Below are 26,363 nucleotides of genomic sequence, written 5' to 3' on the forward strand. Positions count from 1 at the left end.
AGGGAAAATGTTAAGAAAGTGGAGATACGCAATGAAGGTGGCTGGAGATATGCATTTTACCTGGCCAGAACTTTCTTCATGCTCATTTCCTATCACTTCAGTTCCGAAGTCCACAGATGGTGAGTCAGGCCTCAGAGTAGAGGAGAAGAGAACGGAATGAAGACCCTCTTAGTGACTACAAACTTCACTACTAACCTTAGCATACCTGTGTGAGCTTGAACAAGTTACCTTTCCTTCTCTGAGCTTGATGCTGACATCTGATGCAGCATCTTACAGGCCTGTGATGAGCATCATCACAGCTTGTCTTCACACAAACATTTCCTGTGTAAGACTGAATAACTTAAAAGGCAGGACTGTTTCTGGCTTCTGTATCTCCAACATCCAGCAAAGAATCTGGTATATTATATGCTCTCAATAACTGCGTGTTGAATAAATGACCAAACCAGAGAATGGACATTATGGAATACTAAAAAATACAGACTAAATAATAAAAGACTTTATTAATGATATTTTAGGAGTAAGTTGCAAAATAGACATTTATTCTATTTTCTTTTGAAAAAATATCAAGAAGTAGAATCTGGGCCTAAACTTTTTGAAAGGGTGGTGGTGGCTTGGCCCCAACATTCTTTACTATTTTGATCTCTAAATACCATCCCTTCAAAGATATTATGCTCTTGTCAACCAGAGCAGTTTGCTATTCCCCATTTATAGCTTTTGCTTCTCTTCCCTGAACCTTTGTTTATGTTGTTCCCACTAGTGGACCATCCTTTCTCCCCAGTTTCACATGTTGAAAACATCCTTCAAAGCTCAGCTTAACTGCTACTTCTCTCATGAAACCAGGTCTAAGTGACAGAGTGTCTTCTTCCATTCACGGGGTCATGGCTCCTGTTGTCAAAGGGGCCATATATCATATATGTTCACTGAGGTCTCTCCTTCATATTCCTATTCCACTGCCCTGCACCTGACGAATTCACACTTGCTTAACTAATACTTTTGTTTCCCCTTAGGTTTCTCAGACAAGATGGCTTAAAGGGTCTGCTGGCAGACTCAAGGTTAGTGTTCAAACTGGAAAACAGGCCCAGGTAATGCTAACCTTGTCCTTAGTTAAAATAGTACTCCTATACTTTGACCAACCCATTTCTGAAGGACCTACCCCAAAGGATCAGCTCCTGTCTCAGACTAAGTTATCTGTTCTGTCTCTCAAGCTATACTGCAACTGTCTATGAGTCAGTCTCTCCAGTTATATTGAATTCTGAGGCCATATAATGAGGTTTTACTGACTTTCTATCCCCAGGGCCTAGCAGACTACTGGAAATAGTGTAAATTCAACAACTGTTGGCTGAAAGACAGACCTACTGAATGACTGAATGGAGGTTCCCCACTACCCGCTAAAGCCTCCACCAATCCAAAATCAAAAGAAGCCACATCCCCAGACCTCTTCCTCTAGACTCACTCCTATGGCAGGCAGACCCTGCCAGTGATGCCACCAGAAGGTCACCCAGGCAAGTCCTCTAGCTCTGGACTCTCTCTGGCCCTTGCCTCAGTCAGCCCTGCTGCACAAAGGGAATGAAAATAAGTTTGCATCTGTTGCCCTTTCAGAAGGGACAGATTTCTCCCTGCCTATTTAAACTGTTGTTGGAATTGGATAATTAGAAGGATTTAAAAAATCTTAATACTCTAAACAGAGAAAACTGGTTCTGAATTATTAAGCAACATTTTCAATGCATGTGAATAACCTTAAATGACTTAACTGCCACCTGATCCTAAGCTCTGGCTCAGATAAATAAATGTGAAATATTGTCAAAGCCCCGGCTTATAGGAACTGCCAACTACAGTAAATAAAAGCTTAAGTCCCCATAAACTGCCTGGGACAGAGACATTCTCATATAAAGGGAGTAAGAGAAGATGATCTTAAATAAAGCCAGTAGGACTGGGAAGCCAATGGTTTTGTTTTAGTTTTCAGAAGAGAGTTGTCAACAAGGTAGGTATTATCTATATCCAGGTCATTTAATTATAGAATCACATAGTATCAGAGCTGACAGAAGATTAAGAAAGCACTTATTTTAATCTCTTCATATTTCAGATGAGGAAAATAGGACCCAGAACTTACTTCTCTAGTAAGTACCTTCCTTGAGATCATACAACAAATGGCTGGAAGAGTAAAAATTCTGTTCTAGAATACATGGCCCCCACCTCAGTTCCCTTTCCACTACATTCCATTCATCTGAGACTACCCTACTGGAGATGTCAAAATAAGAGGCTGACTGTTAAAAAACACCTGAAATATTTTTTCCATCTCTTCATTTTTAATCTATGTGTATGGCACTAGTGGTAAAGAACCAGCCTGCCAATGTAGGAGACATAGAGATGCAGATTTGATCTCTGGTCTGGGAAGCTCCCCTGGAGGAGGGTATGGCAACCCACTCCAGTATTCTTGCCTAGAGAATCCCATCGACAGAGAAGCCTGGCAGGCTGCAGTCCATAGAGTCACACAGAGTTGGACACAACTGAAACGACTCAGCACGAACATCCTTTGCCCTAAAATGGGTCTCTTGTAGGCAACATATTGTAGGTTCTTGTCGGAGGTTCCTTAAAAAGCTAAAAATAGAGTTATCATATGACTCAGAAATCCCACTCCTGGGCATATATCTGGAAAAGATGAAAACTCTAATTTGAAAAGATACATGCACCCTGATGTTCACAGCAGCACTATTTACAACAGCAAGAAATGGAAGCAATTTGTGTCCATTTGACAGATGAATAGATAAATAAGGTGTGGTGTATATACACAGTGGAATACTACTCAGCCATAAAAAGAATGAAATAGTGCCATTTATAGCAACATGGATGGACCCAGAGATTATCATACTAAGTGAAGTAAGTCAGAGAAAGCCACATATTCTATGATACCACTTAGTTGTAGAATATAAAAAAAATGATACAAATGAACTTATTTACAAAACAAAAATAGACTCACAGATATAGGAAACAATCTTACGGTTACCAAAGGGGAAGGGGTGTGTGCGGGAGGGATAAATCAGGAGTTTGGGACTAACAGGTATATACTATTATATGTAAAATAGATAAATAAGAAGGACCTAGTATACTGCACAAGAGATTACATTCAGTATCTTGTAATAACCTATAGTGGAAAAGAATCTGAAAAAGAATATATGTATATGTATATCTATGTGTCTGAATCACTTTGCTGTATACCTGAAACTAATACAACAATCTAAATCAACTATACTTTAGGAAAAAACAAACAAACATGGGGGAAAAGTTAAAAAAGAAAAAACTAAACTAAAAATTTAACTACATGGGTGACTTCTTGAATTCCAGAGACTCCATGCTTTGAAGTTCTGCTTCCATGACTATGCGGGAGGAGCAGGAGAAAACCAGAGAGGGAGAGGGAAAGAAAGAAAGGAGAGGAAGGGAGTGAATGAGTGAGCAAATGTACAGGAATGCGGAAGGAAGAAAAAGGAATAAGTGAGGGTGAATGCCACTATGCTGTGGTCCCTCTCTTGCCTTCCTCAACCATGAGGATACCATAAATTACACATGAGTTTCTGCCTGGTGAGATGAGAAATACAAAAACCAAACAAAAACAGTAGATGCATGAATGGGTAGGAATATTTTATTTTCTCTCATTTATTTACTAGACAAATATTTCCTGAGTGTTTACTATGAAGTCAGAAATCATGCTGGGCACTGGGATAGAACGGTGAACACAGCACTGCTTCTGCCCTCAAGGAATGCAGCATCCAGGGCAGGATGAGCAAGAAATTGGCCCACTGCAATTCAGAACAGTAAGGGGGTACAGTATGGAAGAAGGCAGCAGGGGAGCACAAGGAAGGTAAACACCTGACTCAGTCCTGGTGTGTCATTAACTCTGTATTGCCCTCTCTTCTTTGTCTCATTCCAGTACACACAACTACTTCCCACAATCTAATTAACCATTCTACTGACTTTCAGATACAATGAACTAGTATGTGCCAGGCACTGTACCAGGGAAAATCCAGATGAATCAGACATAATCCCAAATAATTTCAGATTTCATGTGTACAAATTTTTGTTTAAAAAAATGTATATTGTTGTTATTGTGTCCAACTCTTTGCGACCCCATGAACTGCAGCACATCAGGCCTCCCTGTACCTCACCATCTCCCAAAGTTTGCCCAAGTTCTGTCCATTGCAATGGTGAAGCCATCCAGCCATCTCATCTACTGATGCCCTCTTCTCCTTCTGCCCTCAATCCTTCCTAGCATTGGGGACTTTTTCAATGAGTTGACTGTTCGCATCAGATGACCAAAATACTGGAGCTTGAGCTTCAGCATCAGTATATCTTATGCTATTCTGTGACTATGCAAACTTGGGTTAACCATTTCTGCTTTTGGTGTCTTTGGTTTTTCGAGGCCTTGATCAAATTATTTTTTTCTCAGCATCTTGCTTTTCTCATCTATAAAATAAGGATTTTTTGCAGTTCTCACAGCCTAAAATCCATGTGTGAGGAAGGCCTGTTCACACAAGGAAAGAAAGTGGAATAAACTTGGAAATATCAAGAATCTTCAGGTTTGGGATTCAGCCACAGACACTCAACCTGAAGCCTGCAGGGCTAGATTCTGGATGAAAAGCAGGGTGTGGTCCAGGTGAGGTAGGCTAGGGCTGCAGCCGGAACTGTAACAAGCACTGCAGTGAGGCCCAGGGAGGCCCAGGGGAACTGGTATGTTGATGCATGAGCTACTGCACTGTGAAACTCCAGCACTGGCTTTGAAAATTACAAGGAGTGTTTAGAAAAGGTTAATCTGCGCATATACACGTTTGCAGTTGTTTGTATTTACAATGGGGTCATTATGCAGACTTTAAGTGAACAAAGCGTGTCTGCAGAAGCACCTGGAATACTGAGCACAGAACTAATGATTTTTTATTTATGGCCGGATGGAGCCAGATTGGGTTGTATGTACAGCCTTCAAAAATTTATTTGATTTTGGATACTGAATGATATAGTGCTTTATAAGTACCTTATAAAATTAAGTTCTGGGGCAAAGTAAGTTAATTTGGGAAAGGTTTAAATACATCAGCCTATCTATACACAATCCTAACAGTCACTGCATTTTATGTTTAGCATGGTATAGGGAAAGAACCTGGATTTTAGAATCAAATACTGGTATTGACATTTACTATGCAACTTTGAGAAATTTAAGCTCTCTAAGCTTGTGTCCTCATCTGTAAAATGGAGATGATACGCATCTTTCAGATAACTAATATACTTGATTGTGCATACAAGTGGCATAAAATAAATGGCTTTATTCATTGTTATAACCCCCTACTATTCCAAGTACTTTGTAAATGAATTAGAAAGGGACAAGGGCAGATTTTATTAAGGTTTGAATCCCATTCAACTTTCATGAAATGGCTGTAATCACCTCAAACATATTTTAAAAACTCTTTTGTGTACCCCTTTTGATCTGGCGAGGAGCATTCAATGATGGGTTTTCTTACAGGGTATCACTTGGTCTCTCAATTCTTTTGTGGGTTAGCAAAATCCTTTCTGCTCCTTGCCGTCAACTTCATCACACCGGCTTAGGTATACTGAGCATTTACTACATATTGATGCTAGTGCTTTATAAGTATCATCTCTTGCATTTTTCCAAGAGCCCTGTGAAGTACGTACTAGCATTATCCTTCTCTTATAAATGAGGAAATTGAGCTATGTAGAGGTTAAGTAATTTGCCAAAGATCAAAAAGCTAGGAAATGCAGAGGTGAGAATCAGCCTGGGACTCCAGAATGCAATCTTTTAACTACTGCCTTATACTGTCTCTCTGTCCCTTATCTCCTTCAAATCCACTGCAGTTACTGCCAGGGCCAGTTTTGGTATTGAGCCAGTCTCAGTTTAAATCTCTGTCCTCATCAGAAAGCACCACCTAGACTTTCTCCTGGCACCTCAGACTTAACAAATTTTAAAGCGAACCTGCACCTTCATCAGTCTTCTCTGATTCTGCACATGGTACCTCTGACACCTTTGACAACCCCTTCTTCCTACCATCTCTATCCTGACATAGTTAGACAATTACCAAATCTCAGTGATTTGTGCTTCTTCCTGATTCTGTGTCTCCTCTTCATCTCCAACACTGTCATCTTAGTTCTAACTCCCATAAACCTGTTGTCTTGGGTACTTCAAAACAAGTATCTGGTTTCCCTTTCCCAGGCTCCCACTACTCTGATCCTTTCTGATATAAACAATCAACAGGTTTGAGACGGTAGGGGAAAAACACAGAAATATGTAATCAGATGAGATCAGGCATGGTTAGGATGGCATGACGTAGACAGAAATGTGAACTCAAAAGACCTAGCTGGAGCCATCGCTCTGTAACTTATTAGCAACCCAATCTGTTAGCCATTTGACAGCTCTAAGCCTAAATTCTGCATCCTTAACAAGGGCCAACATCTACTTTAACTAGTTAAAATTTCCACTAGAATTGGTTCCATGAGGGTAAAAACTTTATTTAGGCTATTCACTACTGTATTTCCAATGTCTTATGCTATATAAGAAGTACTCAAGTGTTTGTTTAAGGCAAAGAGAACTCTCCAGTATTTTTTACCTCCCATCTCATTTTTCTCCACATCCAACTTCATATCCTAAAATCTAGTCACTGCAAACTGTGAGCAATTCCCAATCAATTGCTGCTAAGCCTAGTGCTGAGGTGCTACCTAGCGTTCCTAAGTGTAGGAAGGCTGTGTGTAGGAAGGAGAGACTGTGTGTGTGTTAGATAAGCTGTGCTTAGGCATGAGTTGGTCACAGATTCAATGTTAACTAATTAACATTATATGTCAAATAAGGTGCCTTTAAAAAGAAACACACATAAGGCAAGGTTATATATTGACTGGTTGATGAAAATTTGTGATGAGAGGCTCATAGTAATTTAACCCTCTACTTCACCTAGGGCAACAATTGAGTATTTGCTTCTTTAGTGCTTGTGACAACTTTATACAATATAACTACTGCAAATTATAAGACCTGGCTGCAACCCACTCCAGTACTTTTGCCTGGAAAATCCCTTGGACAGAGGAGCATGGTAGGCTGCAGTCTATGGGGTCACTGAGAGTCGGACAAGACTGAGCGACTTCACTTTCACTTTTTTACTTTCCTGCACTGGAGAAGGAAATGGCAACCCACTCCAGTGTTCTTGCCTGGAGAATCCTAGGGACGGAGGAGCCTGGTGGGCTGCCGTCTATGGGGTCGCACAGGGTCGGACACGACTGAGGTGACTTAGCAGCAGCAGCAGCACACCTCTCAGTTCTAAAGCTAATAGCCCCATAGCCCACAGAATAAACTTGTTAATTTCTTAGCTTTAGTCACCTCTCTCACCACAATCTGCACTCCAGATACAGACCTTTTTGTTCGGTCAAATCAGTGTATGCTTCTGTGCCTTGCTTGGTGGTATGTGCCCCACGCCTGCTAGGGTGATCTCCTGCATTATCGCCCCTACAGACTTGGTCTTTTAGACCAAGGCCATGTTATAATTGTTATTACATTCTCCCCAGTGTGTGTCATCCACCTACACTCCATCTACCCACAGTTCAGGGAGCCCCTACTCTGCGACAGGCCTGTGTGGTTCCTGTGTCAGAAACGGGTCACAAAGGCAAATAAGACAGTACAGCTACTGCCCTACGTGAGTTTACACAGAGTCAGCCCTGGAGGACCCTGATATAAATGTCATCATGAGGAAATGAGCCTGTCTCTCACTCTCAGAAAGATACCATAAACTAATTCAGGAATGCTTCCAACTATGAAAGAAATCTGCTGTTTTGGTAAAACAGAATGCAGATATTAAACTCTATATATTTCTACCTGAACACCCCTTAACCTTTTGTTATTGGTCATACAAGGTAGACTGTTAGATAGCCTTCCTGTAAAAGCTGATAGTTTCTAAACAGTTAATATTGGATAAAGATTTCTTGTCTTCTTAAAACCAAAACAGAAAAGAAAAACCAAGGATAGGAAAGAGGGTGTGGGAGTGAAGTGAGAAATAATCACCATTACATCGTATCAGTTACCATTATTAGATTTTTACTCTGTTAAGTGCTATATATATATTAAACATGTTACATTTATTTTTTCACTTAATGCTCACAACAACCCTTTAAAGTAGACACTGTAACTCCCATTTTATCAAGAGATTAAGTAATCTCTCTAAGATCACTCGGTGAAAAGTTGATCTAGAATACAAGGCCAGGTCCATTTGACTCCAGGTCTATGCATGCTCTTGTTTCAGGCTACAGTGCCTCAGAAATGTGACTGAAAAGAAGTAGTGTTAAATAAATCATCCTTACAGTGTTGATTTATATTTGCTTATAAAACAAGCAAGGAAAAATAAATACCAACAACTCCCTCTTTATTTTAAGTAGCCAGTTTGCAGAAAGTAATTCTCCCTCTGTGGTGAGGAAGCATAGTTGCAACCTCAAGCATAGTTGCAACTGTGGGGGCTCTGAGCAGACCACTACAGATTTGGGGGCAAGTTTATGTTGAATGTAATTGGATGTATTGAATGTAATTGAATGTATTGGAACCCTAGAGACTAGGTGATGACCATCTCTGGGGACTGAGTTTCCCTCAGGTTCTCTTAAAAATCTCCTTTGAAAATACAGGGTTAACTGATGCCTGTTTGTATTCTGAGGTTATTTTTATCCTTCATTACTGGACCAAGTTCTGCTACAAGTAAAGATGAGAGGCAAAGTCAAATGCTTAGAAGTTTCCCTGTTTACGGAGTTCTACCTACATATCTACTAGTAAACCCCAGAAGTAAACTTGAGATGTGACTGTCTTAAAAAATAAAATTACATCTGCAGAGAAGCCTGACGACTATTCTTTTGAAAGGCCTGCTTACAACACTGGCATGTGGGAACCTGGCTTTGAGGAGGGTTTGTATGATTCCCAGAACTGATAATTGTGGCTTACTGTGCCTAGACAGTTTGTACAAACAACATGTTAATAGTTTATGCCGAACATCTTTTCTTCTGGGATTCTGGATTTTTGGTATATACCAGGCAGAGGGTATCTATGTGATCAGCCCCCAATGAAACCCCTGAACACTGAGTCTCTAATAAGCTTCCTTGCTTGGCAACATTTCACACGTGTTGTCTCAAGTCATTGCTGGGGGAATTATGTCCATCCTGTGTGACTTCCCTGGGAGAGGACCCTTAGAAGCTCTGCCTGGTTTCTCCTAGACTTCAATCTATGTGCTTTTTCTCCTTGCTGATTTTGCTTTGTTTCCTTTTGCTATAATAATCATAGCTGTGAGTATGACTACATCCTGAGTTATGAATTTTGCTATGGAACCATGAAACTCTGGAGTGGTCCTGAGACCTCTTCCCCAGATACTGTCAGAAGTGGGATTCAGAAGACCAACTAGACTCATCAAAATATGGTGGAAACACTGTTTTGGGGGAAAAAAAGGATGAAGAAGCAGGGAATGATGAACATTTGGTGCCTGAGTGGATACAAAGTCATTTATCCATGGTATGAAAAAGAAGCTGAGCTGATGGTTTGTTGTGAGGTAAAAGCTACCTTATGCAATTTTAAAATAACAGACCCAACCCAGGAGAGCTGGCTTACTGGCTCCCCTGACTGCTTTTGGCTGTACTGGGTAAAGTGAGGGGGAAAAGGTGAGCCTTGTAATACCTTCAGCTTTTGTTCTAGCTCTCAGGTGGCAAGAGATTGGATGGGCCAAAAATATTAAAAGTTTGTAGTATTCTCTTTGAGTGTGAGGGAAAAGAAAGTTACATGAGTTCCTGGAACTGGAGCAGAATTTTAGATAAATTAGCAGGAAAATTAAGGGAGAAAAGTATTTCAGAAATTTCTTCTGTTTGGCTACTGTTACCCTTGCTGGACTTCCCTGGTAGCTCAGATGGTAAAGAATCTGCCTGCAATGTAGGAGACCTGAGTTCGATCCCTGGCTTGGGAAGATCCCCTGGAGAAGGGAATGGCTACTTATTCTAGTATCCTTGCATGGAGAATTCCCTGGCGGGCTATAGTCCATGGGTCACAAAGAGTCAGACACGACTGCATGACTAATAAAACACACCTTTGCTGCAGCAGCCTAGTATGGTTCCCTCCCTGACTTCCTTCATATTCTAGGAGAGGTCTTCCCCCAGCAACTTTAACATTCGAATTTTTGTGGTGCTGGAGAAGACTCTTGAGAGTCCCTTAGATAGCAAGGAGATTAAGTCAATCAATCCTAAAGGAAATCAACACTGAATATTTATTGGCAGGACTGATGCTGAAGCTGTACTACTCTGACCACATGATGCAAAGAACCGTTTGACTCATTGGAAAAGACCCTGATGCTGGGAAAGATTTAGGGCAGGAGAGAAGGGGGTGACAGAGCATGAGATGGCTGGATAGCATCTATGGACACAACTCAATGGACATGAGTTAGAGCAAACTCCAGGAGAGAGTGAAGGACAGGGAAGCCTGTCATGCTGCAGTCCATGTGGTCACAAAGAATTGGACACTACTGAGTGACTGAACAAAATGCTAAATTTACTGCTGGAGGGTTAAGTAAATTTGCAATGAGAAAAAAAGGAGACTAAAACATAACGGTTTTGGGGCTACTATATTTGGGTATATAGTAAAAACTGATATAAAACATGATATACCTCTCATTTAATAAATGCTAGCAGAGTCAGCTTAACTGGGGAAAGCTGCAAGCAAAAAGTGTTAGCAGAACACAACTGCCTTGCTCTTTGCTGCTGGTGAGTGGGTTAGAATTTAAACTCTTTGAATGACAGAATAAGTCTCCAGAATGATTTTTGCTTATGAGAGCATCTGGAGAAAGAGAGACAACATAGAAAAGAGAGGCAGCCTCCAGAGAGAGATACACATTGGGAGTTTTTAAAAAGTAGTTTTTAGTTTACTTATCAGCACTTATAAAATCAGATGTCTAATCTTTAGAGGCTTAAGATTTTCCAAGTAAACTGTGCATATTTTTGAGTAGGTAAATTTGGACAAGGCCAAAACAGCATAGGGAAGTCTTGCTTACCATTTGAACTTGGAACACAGCTGCCTGTCCCTATAGCATCTTGGCTTTGTTGCTACAGAAGAAAAGTTGCTGGCTTCTGTTGTTAAGTTGCTAAGTTGTGTCCAACTCTTTGTGACCCATGGATTGCAGCACAACAGACTTCCCCGTCCTTCATTATCTCCTGGACTTTGCTCAACCTCATGTCCATTAAGTTGATGATGCTATCTAATGATCTCATCCTCTCCCACCCCCTTCTCCTTGTGCCTTCAATCTTTCCCAGCATCAGGGTCTTTTCCAATGAGTCGGTTCTTTGCACTGGGTGGCCAAAGTATTGGAGCTTCAGCTTCAGCACCAGTCCTTCCAATGAATACTCTGGGTTGATTTCCTTTGGGATTTACTGGTTTGATCTCTTTGTGTTCCAAGGGACTCTCAAGAGGTTTTTCCAACACCATAATTGGAAAGCACTCAGGCTTCTTCACAGTCCAACTCACACATCCAAACATAACGACTGGACACCATAGTTTTGACTATATGGACCTTTTGTTGGCCAAGTGATATCTTTGTTTGGTCTAGGTTTGTCATTGCTTTCCTTCCAAGGAGCAGTTCAGTTCAGTTCCATTGCTCAGTCATGTCCAACTCTTTGCAACCCCATGGACTGCAGCACGCCACCCTTCCCTGTCCATCAACAACTCTTGGAGCTTAACCAAACTCACGTCCCTCAAGTCGGTGATGCCATTCAACTATCTCTCCCTCTGTTGTCCCCTTCTCCTCCTGCCTTCAATCTTTCCAAGCATCATGGTCTTTTCCTATGAGTCAGTTCTTTGCATCAGGTGGCCAAAGTATTGGAGTTTCAGCTTCAGCATCAGTCCTTCCAATGAATATTCAGGGTTGATTTCCTTTAGGATAGACTGGCTGGATCTCCTTGCAGTCCAAGGGACTCTCAAGTCTTCTCCAATACCACAATTCAAAAGCATCAATTCTTTGGTGCCCAGCTTTCTTTATAGTCCAACTCACATCCATCTACTCACATCACAACTACTGGAAAAACCATAGCCTTGACTAGATGGACATTTATTGGCAAAGTAATGTCTCTGCTTTTTAATATGCTGTCTAGGTTGGTCATAACTTTTCTTCCAGGGAGCAAGCATGTTTTAATTTCATGGCTGCAGTCAGCATCTACAGTGATATTGGAGCACAAAAACATAATATTTCTCACTGTTTCCATTGTTTCCTCATCTATTTGCCATGAAATGATGGAACCACATGCCATGATCTTAGTTTTCTGAATGTTGAGTTTTAAGCCAACTTTTTCACTCTCCTCTTTCATTTTCATCAAGAGTCTCTTTAGTTCTTCTTTACTGTCTGCCATAAGGTTGGTGTCATCTGCATATCTGAGGTTATTGATATTTCTTCTGGCAATCTTGATTCCAGCTTGTGCTTCATCCAGCCCAGCACTTCTCATGATGTACTCTGCATATAAGTTAAATAAGCAGGATGACAATATACAGCCTTGATGTACTCCTTTCCCTATTTGGAACCAGTCTGTTGTTCCATGTCCAGTTCTCACTGTTGCTTCCTGATCTGCATACAGATTTCTCACAAGGCAGGTCAGGTGGTCAGGTATTCCCATCTCTTTCAGAATTTTCCACAATTTGTTGTGACGCACATAGTCAAAGGCTTTGGTGTAGTCAATAAAGCAGAAGTAGATGTTTTTCTGGAACTCTCTTACTTTTTCGATGATGGTGATTTGATCTCTGGTTCCTCTGCCTTTTCAAAACCAGCTTGAACATCTGGGAGTTCATGGTTCATGTACTACTGAAGCCTGGCTTGGAGAATTTTGAGCATTACTTTGCTAGCATGTGAGATAAGTGCACTTCTGCAATAGTTTGAGCATTCCTTGGCATTGCCTTTCGTTGGGACTGGAGTGAAAACTGACCTTTTCCAGTTCTGTGGCCACTGCTGAGTTTTCCAAATTTTCTGGCATATTGAGTGCAGCACTTTCACAGCATCATCCTTTAGGATTTGAAATAGCTCAACTGGAATTCCATCACCTCCACTAGTTTTGTTCATAGTGATGATTCCTAGGGCCCACTTGACTTCACATGCCAGGATGTCTGGCTCTGGACACACCATCGTGATCACACCATCATGGTTATCTGGGTGATGAAGATCTTTTTGTATAGTTCTTTTGTGTATTCTTGCCACCTCTTCTTACTATCTTCTGCTTCTGTTAGGTCCATACCATTTCTGTCCTTTATTGTACCCATCTTTGCATGAAATGTTCCCTTTGTATCTCTAATTTTCTTGAAGAGATTTCTAGTCTTTCCCATTCTATTGTTTTCCTCTATTTCTTTGCACTGATCACTGAGGAAGGCTTTGTTATCTCTCCTTGCTATTCTTTGGAACTCTGAATTCAAATGGATGTGTCTTTCCTTTACTCCTTTGCTTTTTGCATCTTTTCTTTTCTCGGCTATTTGTTAAGCCTCCTCAGACAACCATTTTACCTTTTTGCATTTCCTTTTCTTGGGGGTGGTCTTGATCACTGCCTTCTGTTTTATATCACGAACCTCCGTCCATAGTTCTTCAGGCACTCTGTCTATAAGATATAGTTGCTTGAATCTATTTGTCACTTCCACTGTATAATCATAAGGGATTTGATTTAGGTCATACCTGAATGGTCTAGTAGTTTTCCCTACTTTCTTCAATTTAAATCTGAATTTGGCAATAAGGAGCTCATGATCTGAGCCACAGTCAGCTCCCAGTCTTGTTTTTGCTGACTGTACAGAGCCTATCCATCTTTGGCTGCAAAGAATATAATCAGTCTGATTTCGGTATTAACCATCTGGTGATGTTCATGTGTACAGTATTATCTTGAATTGTTGGAAAAGGGTGTTTGCTATGACCAGTGCATTCTCTTGGTCAAACTCTGTTAGCCTTTGCCCTGCTTCATTTTGTACTCCAAGACCAAATTGGCCTGTTACTCCAGGTATCTCTTGACTTCCTACTTTTGCATTCCAGTCCCCTATAATGAAAAGGACATCTTTTGGGGTGTTAGTTCTAGAAGGCCTTGTAGGTCTTCATAGAACCGTTCAACTTCAGCTTCTTCAGCATTACTGGTCGGGGCATAGACTTGGATTACTGTGATACTGAGTGGAATGCTTTGGAAGCAAACAGAGATCATTCTGTCGTTTTTGAGATTGCATCCAAGTGCTGCATTTCGGACTCTTGTTGACCATCATGGCTACTCCACTTCTTTTAAGGGATTCCTGCCCATAGTAGTAAATATAATGGTCATCTGAGTTAAATTCACCCATTCTAGTCCATTTTCATTTGCTGATTCCTAAAATGTCGATGTTCACTCTTGCCATCTCCTGTTTGACCACTTCCAATTTGCCTTGATTCATGGACTTAACATTCCAGGTTCCTATGCAATATTGCTTTTGCAGCATTGGACTTTACTTCCATCACCAGTCATATCCATCCACAACTGGGTGTTGTTTTTGCTTTGGCTCCATCTCTTCATTCTTTCTGGAGTTATTTCTCCACTGATCTCTAGTAGCATATTGGGCACCTATCAACTTGGGGAGTTCATCTTTCAGTGTCCTATCCTTTTGCCTTTTCGTACTGTTCATGGGGTTTCAAGGCAAGAACACTGAAGTGGTTTGCCATTCCCTTCTCTAGTGGACCAAATTTTGTCAGAACTTTCCACCATGTCCTGTCTGTCTTTGGTGACCCTGGCAAGGCTCATAGTTTCATTGAGTTAGACAAGGCTGTGCTCCATGTGATCAGATTGGTTAGTTTTCTGTGACTGTGATTTGAAAAGAATGAAAATCCAAGGAGCAAACATCTTTTAATTACACAGCTGTAGTCACTATCCGTAGTGATTTTGGAAAAAAATTCAAAATAAAAGTCACTAATGCCTTCTATTGGAATCCTAAATCCACAAATCCTAATGGCCCAAACCTGACTTTAACCTGATTGTCTGCTGTGAGCAGTTTTAGCATCAGAATGTACTGATGTTCAGCAAGGGCTGAACTGCAATTAAGCATAGGTTCAATGAACAGGACTCTGACTCTGGGACCACTGGAGATTTATACCTCTGGGTAGGGCCTGAAATTGTGAAACATTATGAATGTTGTCTATACCATCTGGGTCACATACAAATGCCAACAGGAAAGGGTTTGTTTTTTGATTGGACCATCCAAAATCAAGCTGCTGATGGGCTTATATTTGATATGGAGACAGAACTATCACAAACAGTGTGACCTCCCTGCCCACTCATGACAGAATGGACTCCTGACTACCTCGGGGGACATCTCATTGCTGTTGACTTGTGTTCACCTTCCCAGAATAGTTGTAGTGTGCAACAATGGACTAATAAATAGCCTGACTCTGCTTCTCTCACTTTCTCTAGGACACACACCTTTGAAAGACAATTTGATTATTAAATGCTACTGTTCTCAGAAAGGGATTGATCTTTTCCAGGCTGCTCATGGGATAAATGAACAGGACAAAAGAGTGAGAGGTTATATAAAGTCATTTTGAAAATTTTTCATAATTCAGGATTTTGTACTAACCAAATCCTAAACATGACATGTCTTTCTGGTTTAGTTGTATAAAAATTATATTCTGTAAAATCTTTTTTCCTTGTTGCATATACAGTCCTTCCTAAGGAAGGGTCTGGATGAGACCAGGGGATAGTTTTTAAAAAAGTAAAATTATGACTGCTGAGACACAATTTTAAAACAAAGGAGAAAAAACTAAACAAAAACCTTGACACCTGGTGGTGGTGGTGGTGGGCTTACAAATGAGGGAGAAAGCATTAAAGGTCTTTGCCTTTCAAAACTGTTCCTGGACGTTTTCCCCTCTTCCTGAAGGAAAACTCTCCATGCTGCCTTTCCAAGCTGCTGCAAGTGCTTTGAATTCAAACTGACTGCTGAGTCTACAATCACACATGACGGTGGTGACTATGAGACAGCAGGGGGTGGTCTCAGCTCCGTAAGTTCCAAACAGAATGTCTCCAGATGCCGTCTACATTCAGGAGGTGAATGAACTGGTGTCGTGGATAAGCAAAACTGTTTGAGACTGCCTTAGGCAGTTCCTCTGAAACCAAGGGCTGAACTAAATCACTGACCGAGAACCCAGCAGTGGGAGGTATCACAGTGGGCCCAACTAATGCATGTCCTGCTTGGGGTGCTCTAACACTTGTAAGCTTTGTTTCCCATGACCATCCTCTGTGATTGCACTTCTGGTGTGTACCTGGATATTGTGACAGGCTCGTCCCTGGAAGGAGCTTCATGTCAGCTTCAACTAGCTAGTTGTGCTGTTCCTGAACTGATGCCTTGAGCCAGGTGAGAGAAAGGGTTAACACATAAACTTAAGGAGGAATCCATCTGGCTTTCTAAGACAGACTATAATGGTTAACGGGATTTGTTTTAACTGGCTAAGTCCAGGATCCCTAAAAAGCAAAAATAATTGAGATCAACAACTATAGGTTTTTCTCAGCCTGTGTGTAGGTTCATACTGATCATAATTTTTCTGTAAAGATGCCTCGGACAGGAGCAAAGGGTGATCTCTGCAGAAAAGAGTTAACATAGCAGGCCCAACTGCTATTCTTTGAAAGGTTTGCTTACAAGGTTGGCCTTTGGCTGGTGTCTGGGAACTTGGCTTTTAGGGGCGTTCCCATTATTCCCAGAACTGATAAGAGTAGCTCACTAATGTTACTTAAATAGTTTGTGCAAACAATATAGCTATGCTAAACACCTGCTTTCCTTATCAGATTCTGGAATTTTTGTATGTACCAGGCAGAGGGTCCTTATGTAATCAGACCCCTATTAAGCCCCTAAAAAGCTTCCTTGATTGGCAACATTTCACATGTGCTATCCCAAATCACTGCTGAGGGAATGAAGCTCATCCTATGTGACTCCACTGACAGAGGACCCTTGGAAGAAGCCTTGCCCGATTTTCTCTGGACTCGGCCGCATGTGCCTTTCCTCTTTCCTGATTTTGCTTTATAGTCTTTTGCTATAATAAATCAGAGCTGTGACTATGAGTATGTTCAATTCTGTGAGTCCTCCTAGAATATCACTGAACCTGGAGGTAGACCTTGGGGACCCTCCTGACCCATTATATGAAAAATTTTTCCATTTAGGATAAAAAGCATAGGTTTTGGATGTTCAAGTCCCAATTATGTCAGTTACCACATATATGACTCTGGAAATAATACTAAATGTCTTGTAGCCTCAGTTATCTTATCTGGAAAACGGAGCCACTATCTATACTTTAGGGTTTGTATAAAGATTGTGAGAATACCTTCTAAAGTGTCTAGCACAGCATAGCACATTAAGAATTATTATTATCCTTGACGGAGTGAAAACTGGGAAAGGCTGTAAGAAATGAAGAGATCACCAAATCAGGCATAAACATTTCAAAGAAAACTTTCACATCAGCATCCACTCACTTTCAGAAGGCTCAGACCCAGCTCATCTGAAACTAAAGTAAAAAATTGTACCAACACTTTTTACTAAAAACCTCTTTGGTGTTTAGTCACATTTCCATGCAGTCCTAACTAAGAGGATTCTGCTTTATGAAAACGGTGGTGTGGAAGGAAGAGAAGAGAATATACTTTCTTAAAGCAAAGTCTGACTAAAAGTGACATGGTGTGGTTTCATCCTACACACAGTGCCTTGCCCAGGGGGCATGCCCATGGTGAACTATGTCACTTCCCAGCATAAGCTCTACACATCTTAAAGCCTCACATATCCTGAATACCTACTACTTGCCATGTTCGTGCTCTCAAATCACCTCATTTAATTCTTAAAACCGCTCTATAGGTGGCTATTATTATCTACCTTCTTACATGTGAAGGAACCAGTTTATAGAGGTTATGTGACGCATCCAAGGTCCACCTGATAATTCATTCCTTATACTACAGCATCATGCCATCTCCCCCATTGTGACTGCCAATGCTCAGCAAACATTATTCCTATACCAGGGGAACTACAAAAAACAGCGGACTTTCTTCCAAGGAAGGGCCTGTTATAACCCAAGTGACAAAGTGCAGGTCACCCTCATATTAAGAATGAGGAATGTGTCTAAAAAATTTATCTTTTAAACATTAGAGACAGGTCAAAGGCAATGACTTGCTGGAGATGGATCAAAGAAACAGCATTACCAAATCAAACGGCATGGCCCTCTGCTGTCTACTAAGTGTTCTCATTACCACTTTTGATCTTATCATCACAGTGTATCTGTGAAGATGCACATTATCCTCACTTGAAAGATGAAGTAACTGAAATATAGAAAATAAATCACTTACTCAGTGTAACTCAGCAAATGGACAGAAGTGCCAACATGAGAACGAAGATCTGTCTGACTCCAAGAACAGAAAAGGGAGGAAGAGCTGTGGAACCATTTATCACAATATTTATAGTCTAAGCATTGGACTTTACATACCTACAACCATCTCTCTGATTTCTCCCTGTTTAGTTGCATTTTTATCAATCCTATTTTAAGCATTGTGACATCCCCTGACTATTCTTCTGGCTTCAGTCTTTCTCCATGTCAATTCATCTCTCCAAACTGCCAGTGAGATATGTAAGAAAAAGAATAAGGACCCTCATATTTAATTTCCAGCTCTGCCATTCTCTGGATATGTGATCTTGGTCAAAACACTGAAAGAATTTCAGTTTCTATATCTGTAAAATAGAGATAATATTTGCCTGCTTGATATAACATATTCTGGACCTGGGTTTTTAACTTGGTTCTTTATGCCTTTAATTTTTTTCAATTATAAAGTAACAATAATAGCAGTCTCATAGGGTTGTTGTAAGGATTCAATTAAATGATACCTGTCCAGTGCAGAGCATAGCTTCCCAACACATGGTGGGAACTCACACAGTGGTAGATAGCATTATTATTACTTCACAGGTTGTTTGTCTACTTTATTCAATAGATAGTTATTTACTGAGTATCAGTTACTTCCAGGTACTGTTCTAAGTGCCAGGTACACAGCAGTGAACAAGCAAAGTTCCTGCCTTCAAAAAGCTTTCATTCTGGTAGGGTGCAGACAATAAACAAGTAAATATCTATTATTATCTATGTCAGATAGTGATCAGTTCAGTGTAGGAGGAAAAAAAGCAGGCTAAGAGGCATAGGGATTGCCATTTTGGCAGCTTAGGGAAGGTGGGGACAGAGAAGAGGGAAGGAGAACTGTTTTCTTAATGTGAGTTGGTGAGAAAAGGCCTCAGTGGAAAGGCAGTATCTGAGCAGAGGTCTAAAGGAAGTAACAGCACAGGTACTATGGATCCAGAGGAAGAAAATACAAGTGCAAACATCCAAAGTGGGAAAATGCTCCATGGCTTTAAACAAGCAACAAGGATGCCAGGGTGACTGCAAAAGATTCAGTGGGGTGAGAGGAATGCCAAGGAGTCTCATCAGAGAGGCCTTTCAAAAACTCAGAACTAGATGGGACGCCATTATAGGGTTTTGAAAAGAGAAATGACATGTTCTGCCTTATATTTAAAAAAAACAAAAACAAACTGTTACTGTTTTTCAGAAAAAGAGACTGAAAGGGGGAGGGTGCACGGGTGGAGGCAGAATGGCCAGTTAGGACACCATTACAGTAAACTAGACAAGAGGTGACAGTGATTTAGACTAACATTTATTTGTGGAAGCAGTGAGAAGTAGCTTCTGAATGTATTTTGAAGGTAAAATCAACGAAATTTGCTCATGAGATGGATAGCAAAATGAGAGAGAAACCAAGGATGAACCTGAGGTTTGGGGACTAAACAAGAAGAGTGAAGTTGTCATTTAATGAGATATGGATGACTATGAGAGAAGCAGGTTTGGGGAAGGGAGGAAATCAAGAGTTTAGTTTTGATTGTTTAACTTGAGATGCCAGTCAGACATAAAGTGGAGATGTTAAGCAGGTAGTTGTACGTGTAAACATCTGGAGTTTAGGAGAAAGCCTGGGCTGGAATATGGAGCTATACCTATATACAAAGTATTTGAAGCTACAAGATTAATGAGATCACTTAGATATTGAGCACAGACAGAGATCAGAGATTTGACACTTACTGAGCATGTACTATGTGCCAGGGAATGTGAATTTATACATTATGGAGTAATGTAGGGGTAATCTTACATTGAAGATAACCATGACTACCAAGTCTTTCCTTTGTTCAACAATCTACTCATGGAACAAGCTCCCTTTCCTGATATTTGAGGTTTTATATAATCCCCCATCAGTCTTTTCTCAGAACTTTATGATACAAACCCCATATTTTAATCAATCTGTTCTATGCTCCAATGCCTAACCATGCCTTGAACTTTCCAACATTAGCTTCTTTCCTCAAGCTGGCCCACAGGCTGCAGAATGTTCTCCCTCTATCAGCCTACCAAAAATCCTATCATCTAAAATTTTGTTTATCTGCTTCCTCCTTTACAAAACTTTTCTTGGTCATCCAGGCCAGCTCTGACTTCTTTTGCCCCTTCAGTATGAAATACTCTTAGGACTTACTATGTAAACCGCACTGTGAAGATTATTTATATGAGAGGTGAGAATATTCTCAAAGGAAGGACTGTGCTCCATTCCTTAGCACTTAGCACAGTGCCTGGATAAACAGAGTAAGAAATACAACTAAGTGTATATTTTAGCTACATCTGGCTGTGACTCAGGAATAAAAATTACAAGGATAATATAAAGAAATCAGAGATAATGAAACTTTCCCAAATGTATAAAACTGGGCTTCATTTACACATCAGGAGCATTTTTTTGACCATAAATTATCTCACTAATTCATTCCTTACTTGGCTCAAGAGGCAGGAGAACAGTCTCTAGAATCATACACACTTAGGTTTATATTTGGTTCGGATATTTACTATGACATTGGGCAAGGTACATAACCTATTTTGTGTCTGAGGACTGTATGAATACTGACCTTTAGAATAATTTTTTGGATTAAATGATAATGCATACAAAATTGGGAAAGGAGTACATTAAGGCTGTATATTGTAAGCCTGCTTATTTAACTTATATGCAGAGTACATCATATGAAAATGCTGGGCTGGATGATTCACAGGCTGGAGTCAAGATTGCCAGGAGAAGTATCAACAACCTCAGATATGCAGACGATACCTCTTTCATGGCAGAAAGTAAAGAGGATCTAAAGAGCCTCTTGATGAAGGTGAAAGAGGAGAGCGAAAAAAGCTGGTTTAAAACTCAACATTCAAAAAATTAAGATCATGGCATCCAGTCCCATCACTTCATGGCAAATAGATGGGGAAACAGTGGCTGACTTTATTTTTCTGGGCTCCAAAATCATTGCGGATAGTGATTGCAGCCATGAAATTAAAAGACGTTTGCTCCTTGTAAGGAAAGTTATGACCAACCTAGACAGCATATTAAAAAGCAGGGACATTACTTTGCCAACAAAGGTCCATCTAGTCAAGGCTATGGTTTTTCCAGTAGTCATGTATGGATGTGAGAGTTGGACTGTGAAGAAAGCTGAGTGCCGAAGAATTGATGCCTTTGAACTGTGGTGTTGGAGAAGACTTGAGAGTCCCTTGGATTGCAAGGAGATCCAACCAGTCCATTCTAAAGGAGATCAGTCCTGGGTGTAAATTGGAGGGACTGATATTGAAGCTGAAACTCCAATACTTTGGTCACCTGATGCAGAGAGCTGCCTCATTTGAAAAGACCCTGATGCTGGGAAAGATTGAAGGCAGGAGAAGGGGACGACAGAGGATGAGATGGTTGGATGGCATCACTGACACAATGGACAGGGGTTTGGGTGGACTCCGGGAGTTGGTGATGGACAGGGAGGCCTGGCGTGCTGTGGTTCATGGGGTAGCAAAAAGTCGGACACGACTGAGCGACTGAACTGAACTGAAACTTACCTAAGGAGACAGAAACACTGTACACAGAAAATTATAAGACACTGATGAAAGAAAGCACAGATGACATAAACAGATAGAGGGATATTCCATGTTCCTGGATAGGAAGCATCAATATTGTGAAAATGACTATACTACCAAATGCAATCTACAGATTCAACGTGATCCCTATCAAATTACCAAGCGCATTTTTCACAGAACAAGAACAAAAATTTCACAATTCATTCAGTTCAGGTTAGTTCAGTCAGTCATGTCTGACTCTTTGCGACCCCATGGACTGCAGCATGCCAGGCCTTCCTGTCTATCAGCAACTCCCAGAGTTTACTCAAACTCATGTCCATTGAGTCAGTAATGCCATCCAACCACGTCATCCTCTGTCTTCCCCTCCTGCTCCTGCCTTCAATCTTTCCCAGTATCAGGGTCTTTTCCAATGAGTCACTTCTTCGCATCAGGTGTCCAAAGTATTGGAGTTTCAGCTGCAGCATTAGTCTTTCCAATAAATATTCAGGATTGATTTCTTTCAGGATGGACTGGTTGAATCTCCTTGCTGTCCAAGGGACTCTCAAGAGTCTTCTCCAACACCACAGTTCAAAAGCATCAATTCTTCAGAGCTCAGCTTTCCTTATAGCCCAGCTCTCATATCCATACATGACTACTGGAAAAACCATAGCTTTGACTAGACAGACCTTTGTTGACAAAGTAATGTCTCTGCTTTTTAATATGCTGCCTAGGTTGGCCATAGCTTTTCTTCCAAGGAATAAGTATCTTTTAATTTCATTGCTGCAGTCACCATCTGCAGTGATTTTGGAGCCCCCAAAAATAAAGTCTGACACTGTTTCCACTGTTTCCCCATCTATTTCCCATGAAGTGATGGGACAAGATGCCATGATCTTAGTTTTCTGAATGTTGAGCTTTAAGCCAACTTTTTCACTCTCCTCTTTCCCTTTCATCAAGAGTCTCTTTTAGCTCTTCCTCACTTTCTGCCATAAGGGTGGTGTCATCTGCATATCTGAGGTTACTGATATTTCTCCTGGCAATCTTGATTCCAGCTTGTGCTTCATCCAGCCCAGCATTTCTCATGATGTACACTGCATAGAAGTTAAATAAGCAGGGTGACAATATACAGCCTTGATGGACTCCTTTTCCTATTTGGAACCAGTCTATTGTTCCATGTCCAGTTCTAAGTGTTGCTTCTTAACCTGCATATAGATTTCCCAGGAGGCAGGTGAGGTGGTCAGGTATTCCTGTCTCTTGAAGAATTTTCCACACTTTGTATGGAAACATCAAAGATGTTGACTAGCCAAAGCAGTCTTGAGAAAGAAGAATGGAGCTGGAGGAATAAACTTTCCTGACCTCAGATTATACTACAAAGCTACCGTCATCAAGACACTATGGTACTGGCACAACAACAGAAATATATACCAATGGAACAAGATAGAAAGCCCAGACATAAACCTATGCACCTATGGGTACCTTATTCTTAACAAAGGAGGCAAGAATATACATTGACAAAGATAGCCTCTTCAATAAACGGTTCTAGGAAAAATGCACAGCTACATGTAAAAGAATGAAATTAGAACACTTCCTAACACAAAGATAAACTCAAATTGGATTAAAGACCTAAATGTAAGACCAGAAATGATAAAACTCTTAGAGGAAAACATAGGCAGAACACTTGATGACATAAATCAAAGCAAGATCCTCTATGACCCACCTCCTAGAGTAACGGAAATAAAAACGAAAGTAAACAAGTGGGACCTGATTAAACTTAAAAGCTTTTGCACAGGTGAAAGCAAGGTAAAAATACAACTGTCAATGGGAGAAAATCATAGCAAATGAAACAATTAACAAAGGGTTAATTTCCAAAATATACAAGCAGCTCGTACAACTCAAAGCTAGAAAAACAAACAATCCAATCAAAAAGTGGTAAAAAGACCTAAACAGACATTTCTCCAAAGACATACAGATGGCTAACAAAAACATGAAAAGATGTTCAACATTGCTTGTTATTAGAAAAATGCAAATCAAAACTACAATGAGATATCACCTCACACTGGTCAGAATGGGCATTATCAAAAAGTCTGTAAACAATAAATGCAGGAGAGAGTGCAGAGAAAAGGGAATGCTCTTGCATTGTTGGTGGGAATGTAAATCAATACAGTCCTACGGAAGACAGTATGGAGATTCCTTAAAAAACTAGGAATAAAACCACCATATGACCCAGCAATCCCACTCCTAGGCATGTACCCTGAAGAAACCAGGGTTGAAAAAGACACATGTATTCTACTGTTCATTGCAGCACTATTTACAATAGCTAGAACATGGAAGCAACCTAGATGCCCACCGACAGATGAATGGATAAAGAAATTGTGGTACATATACACAATGGAATATTACTCAGCCATAAAAAGGAACACATCTGAGTCAGTTCTGATGAGGTGGATGAACCTAGCACCTATTATACAGAGTGAAGTGAGTCAGAAAGAGAAAGATAAATATCATATTCTAATGCACATATACGGAATCTAGAAAAATGGTGCTGAAGAATTTATTTTCAGGGCAGTAATGGAGAAACAGACATAGAGAATAGACTTATAGACATGAGGAGAGGGGAAGAGAGAGTGAGATGTATGGAAAGAGTAACATGGAAACTGACATTACCCTATGTAAAATAGATAGCCAATGGGAATTTGCTGTATGGCTCAGGACACTCAGACAGGGGCTCTGTATCAACCTAGAGGGGTGGGATGGGAGGGAGGTTCACAAGGGAGGGACTATATGTATACCTATGGCTGATTCATGTTGCAGTTTGACAGAAAACAACAAAATTCTGTAAAGCAATTATCCTTCAATGAAAAAAAAAAAAAAAAGCGAGACACTACTCTGCCAACAAAGGTCCATTTAGTCAAAGCTATGGTTTTTTGGTAGTCATGGATGGATTGAGAGTTGGACCATAAAGAAAGCTGAGTGCCTAAGAATTGATGCTTTTGAACTGTGGTGTTGGAGAAGACTTTTGAGAGTCCCTTAGACTGCAAGGAGATCCAACCAGTCAGTCCTAAAGGAGATCAGTCCTGAATATTTATTGGAAGAACTGACGCTGAAGCTGAAACTCCAACACTTTGGCCACCTGGTGTGAAGAGCTGACTCATTGGAAAAGACCCTGATGCTGGGAAAGACTGATGGCAGGAGGAGGAGGGGATGACAGAGGATGAGATGGTTGGATGGCATCACCAACTCAACGGACACGAGTTTGAGTAAGCTCTGGGAGTTGGTGATGGACAGGGAGGCCTGGTGTGCTGCAGTCCATGGGTTGCAGAGTTGGACATGACTGAGCGAGTGAACTGAATTGAACTAGACGCAGAAATAATATTATAACCTACTAGATACTAGTTGCATTCCATTCCACAGTCATAGTTCCTATTCTCTGAGTCTTGATAACTTAAAGATACTAGAAAATCTCAAATTAGATTGGTGATGTAAAGTATCTGAAGGGAATGGAACAAGCTCAGCATTGCAACTTTCATGCATTTCATTGATTCGATGCTTCATCTTGCTTTACCATGAAATCGATGCTTTTAAGATATAGGTAGTTAAATGACATTAAGGTTTTTCCTTCTGGTTCTTTTTTTTGGTTTATTTGTTTGTTTTTAATCAAACTCAATCTAACTCAGGGTCTTTTCCAATGAGTCAACTCTTCGCATGAGGTGGCCAAAGTATTGGAGTTTCAGCTTCAGCATCAGTCCTTCCAATGAACACCCAGGACTGATCTCCTTTAGGATGGACTGGTTGGATCTCTCAAGAGTCTTCTCCAACACCATAGTTCAAAAGCATCAATTCTTTGGCACTCAGCTTTCTTCACAGTCTAACTTTCACATCCATACATGACCACGGGAAAAACCATAGCCTTGACTAGATGGACTTTTGTTGACAAAGTAATGTCTCTGCTTTTGAATATGCTATCTAGGTTGGTCATAACTTTCCTTCCAAGGAGTAAGCATCTTTTAATTTCATGGCTGCAATCACCATCTGCAGTGATTTTGGAGCCAAAAAAAATAAAGTTTGACACTGTTTCCACTGTTTCCCCATCTATTTGCCATGAAGTGATGGGACCAGATGCCATGATCTTCGTTTTCTGAATGTTGAGCTTTAAGCCAACTTTTCACTATCCTCTTTCACTTTCATCAAGAGGCTTTTTAGTTCCTCTTCACTTTCTGCCATAATTCTCTGAGCCAGGTATTATTATTCTCTTTTAAAAGTGAAAAAAATAAAAGTTCAGCAGGGCCAAGTAAGTTGCTCAATGTCATAAAACAAGTATGTGATGAGGTGGGATTCAGATACAGGTCTAACTACACTAAAATTTTTATTAAAAGCATCACTTTTAACTAATCTATTTCACTTTCATTCACCCAACAGCTCTCTGTGAAAGGCTCAGGTCAAATTCATTTC

General features: G+C 40.5%; 1 protein-coding gene across 7 annotated transcripts in view; it reads right to left on the minus strand.

Annotated features, from left to right (window-relative positions):
* FAF1 (Fas associated factor 1) overlaps window positions 1-26,363 on the minus strand; it is a 497,312-nt gene that overhangs the window by 13,663 nt on the left and 457,286 nt on the right. For 2 of the 7 annotated variants that reach the window (XM_060408827.1, XM_060408822.1), the window contains one exon: window positions 66-130. The exons of the other annotated variants lie outside the window; for them this stretch is intronic. In XM_060408827.1, the coding sequence (XP_060264810.1) occupies window positions 125-130 (6 nt within the window). In that variant the 3' untranslated portion in view covers window positions 66-124. Of the gene's footprint in view, window positions 1-65; window positions 131-26,363 lie in introns of those variants that run through there. 7 annotated transcript variants of the gene reach the window in all.

The sequence above is a fragment of the Ovis aries genome, chromosome 1 (assembly GCF_016772045.2).
Source record: "Ovis aries strain OAR_USU_Benz2616 breed Rambouillet chromosome 1, ARS-UI_Ramb_v3.0, whole genome shotgun sequence".
Taxonomy (NCBI): domain Eukaryota; kingdom Metazoa; phylum Chordata; class Mammalia; order Artiodactyla; family Bovidae; genus Ovis; species Ovis aries.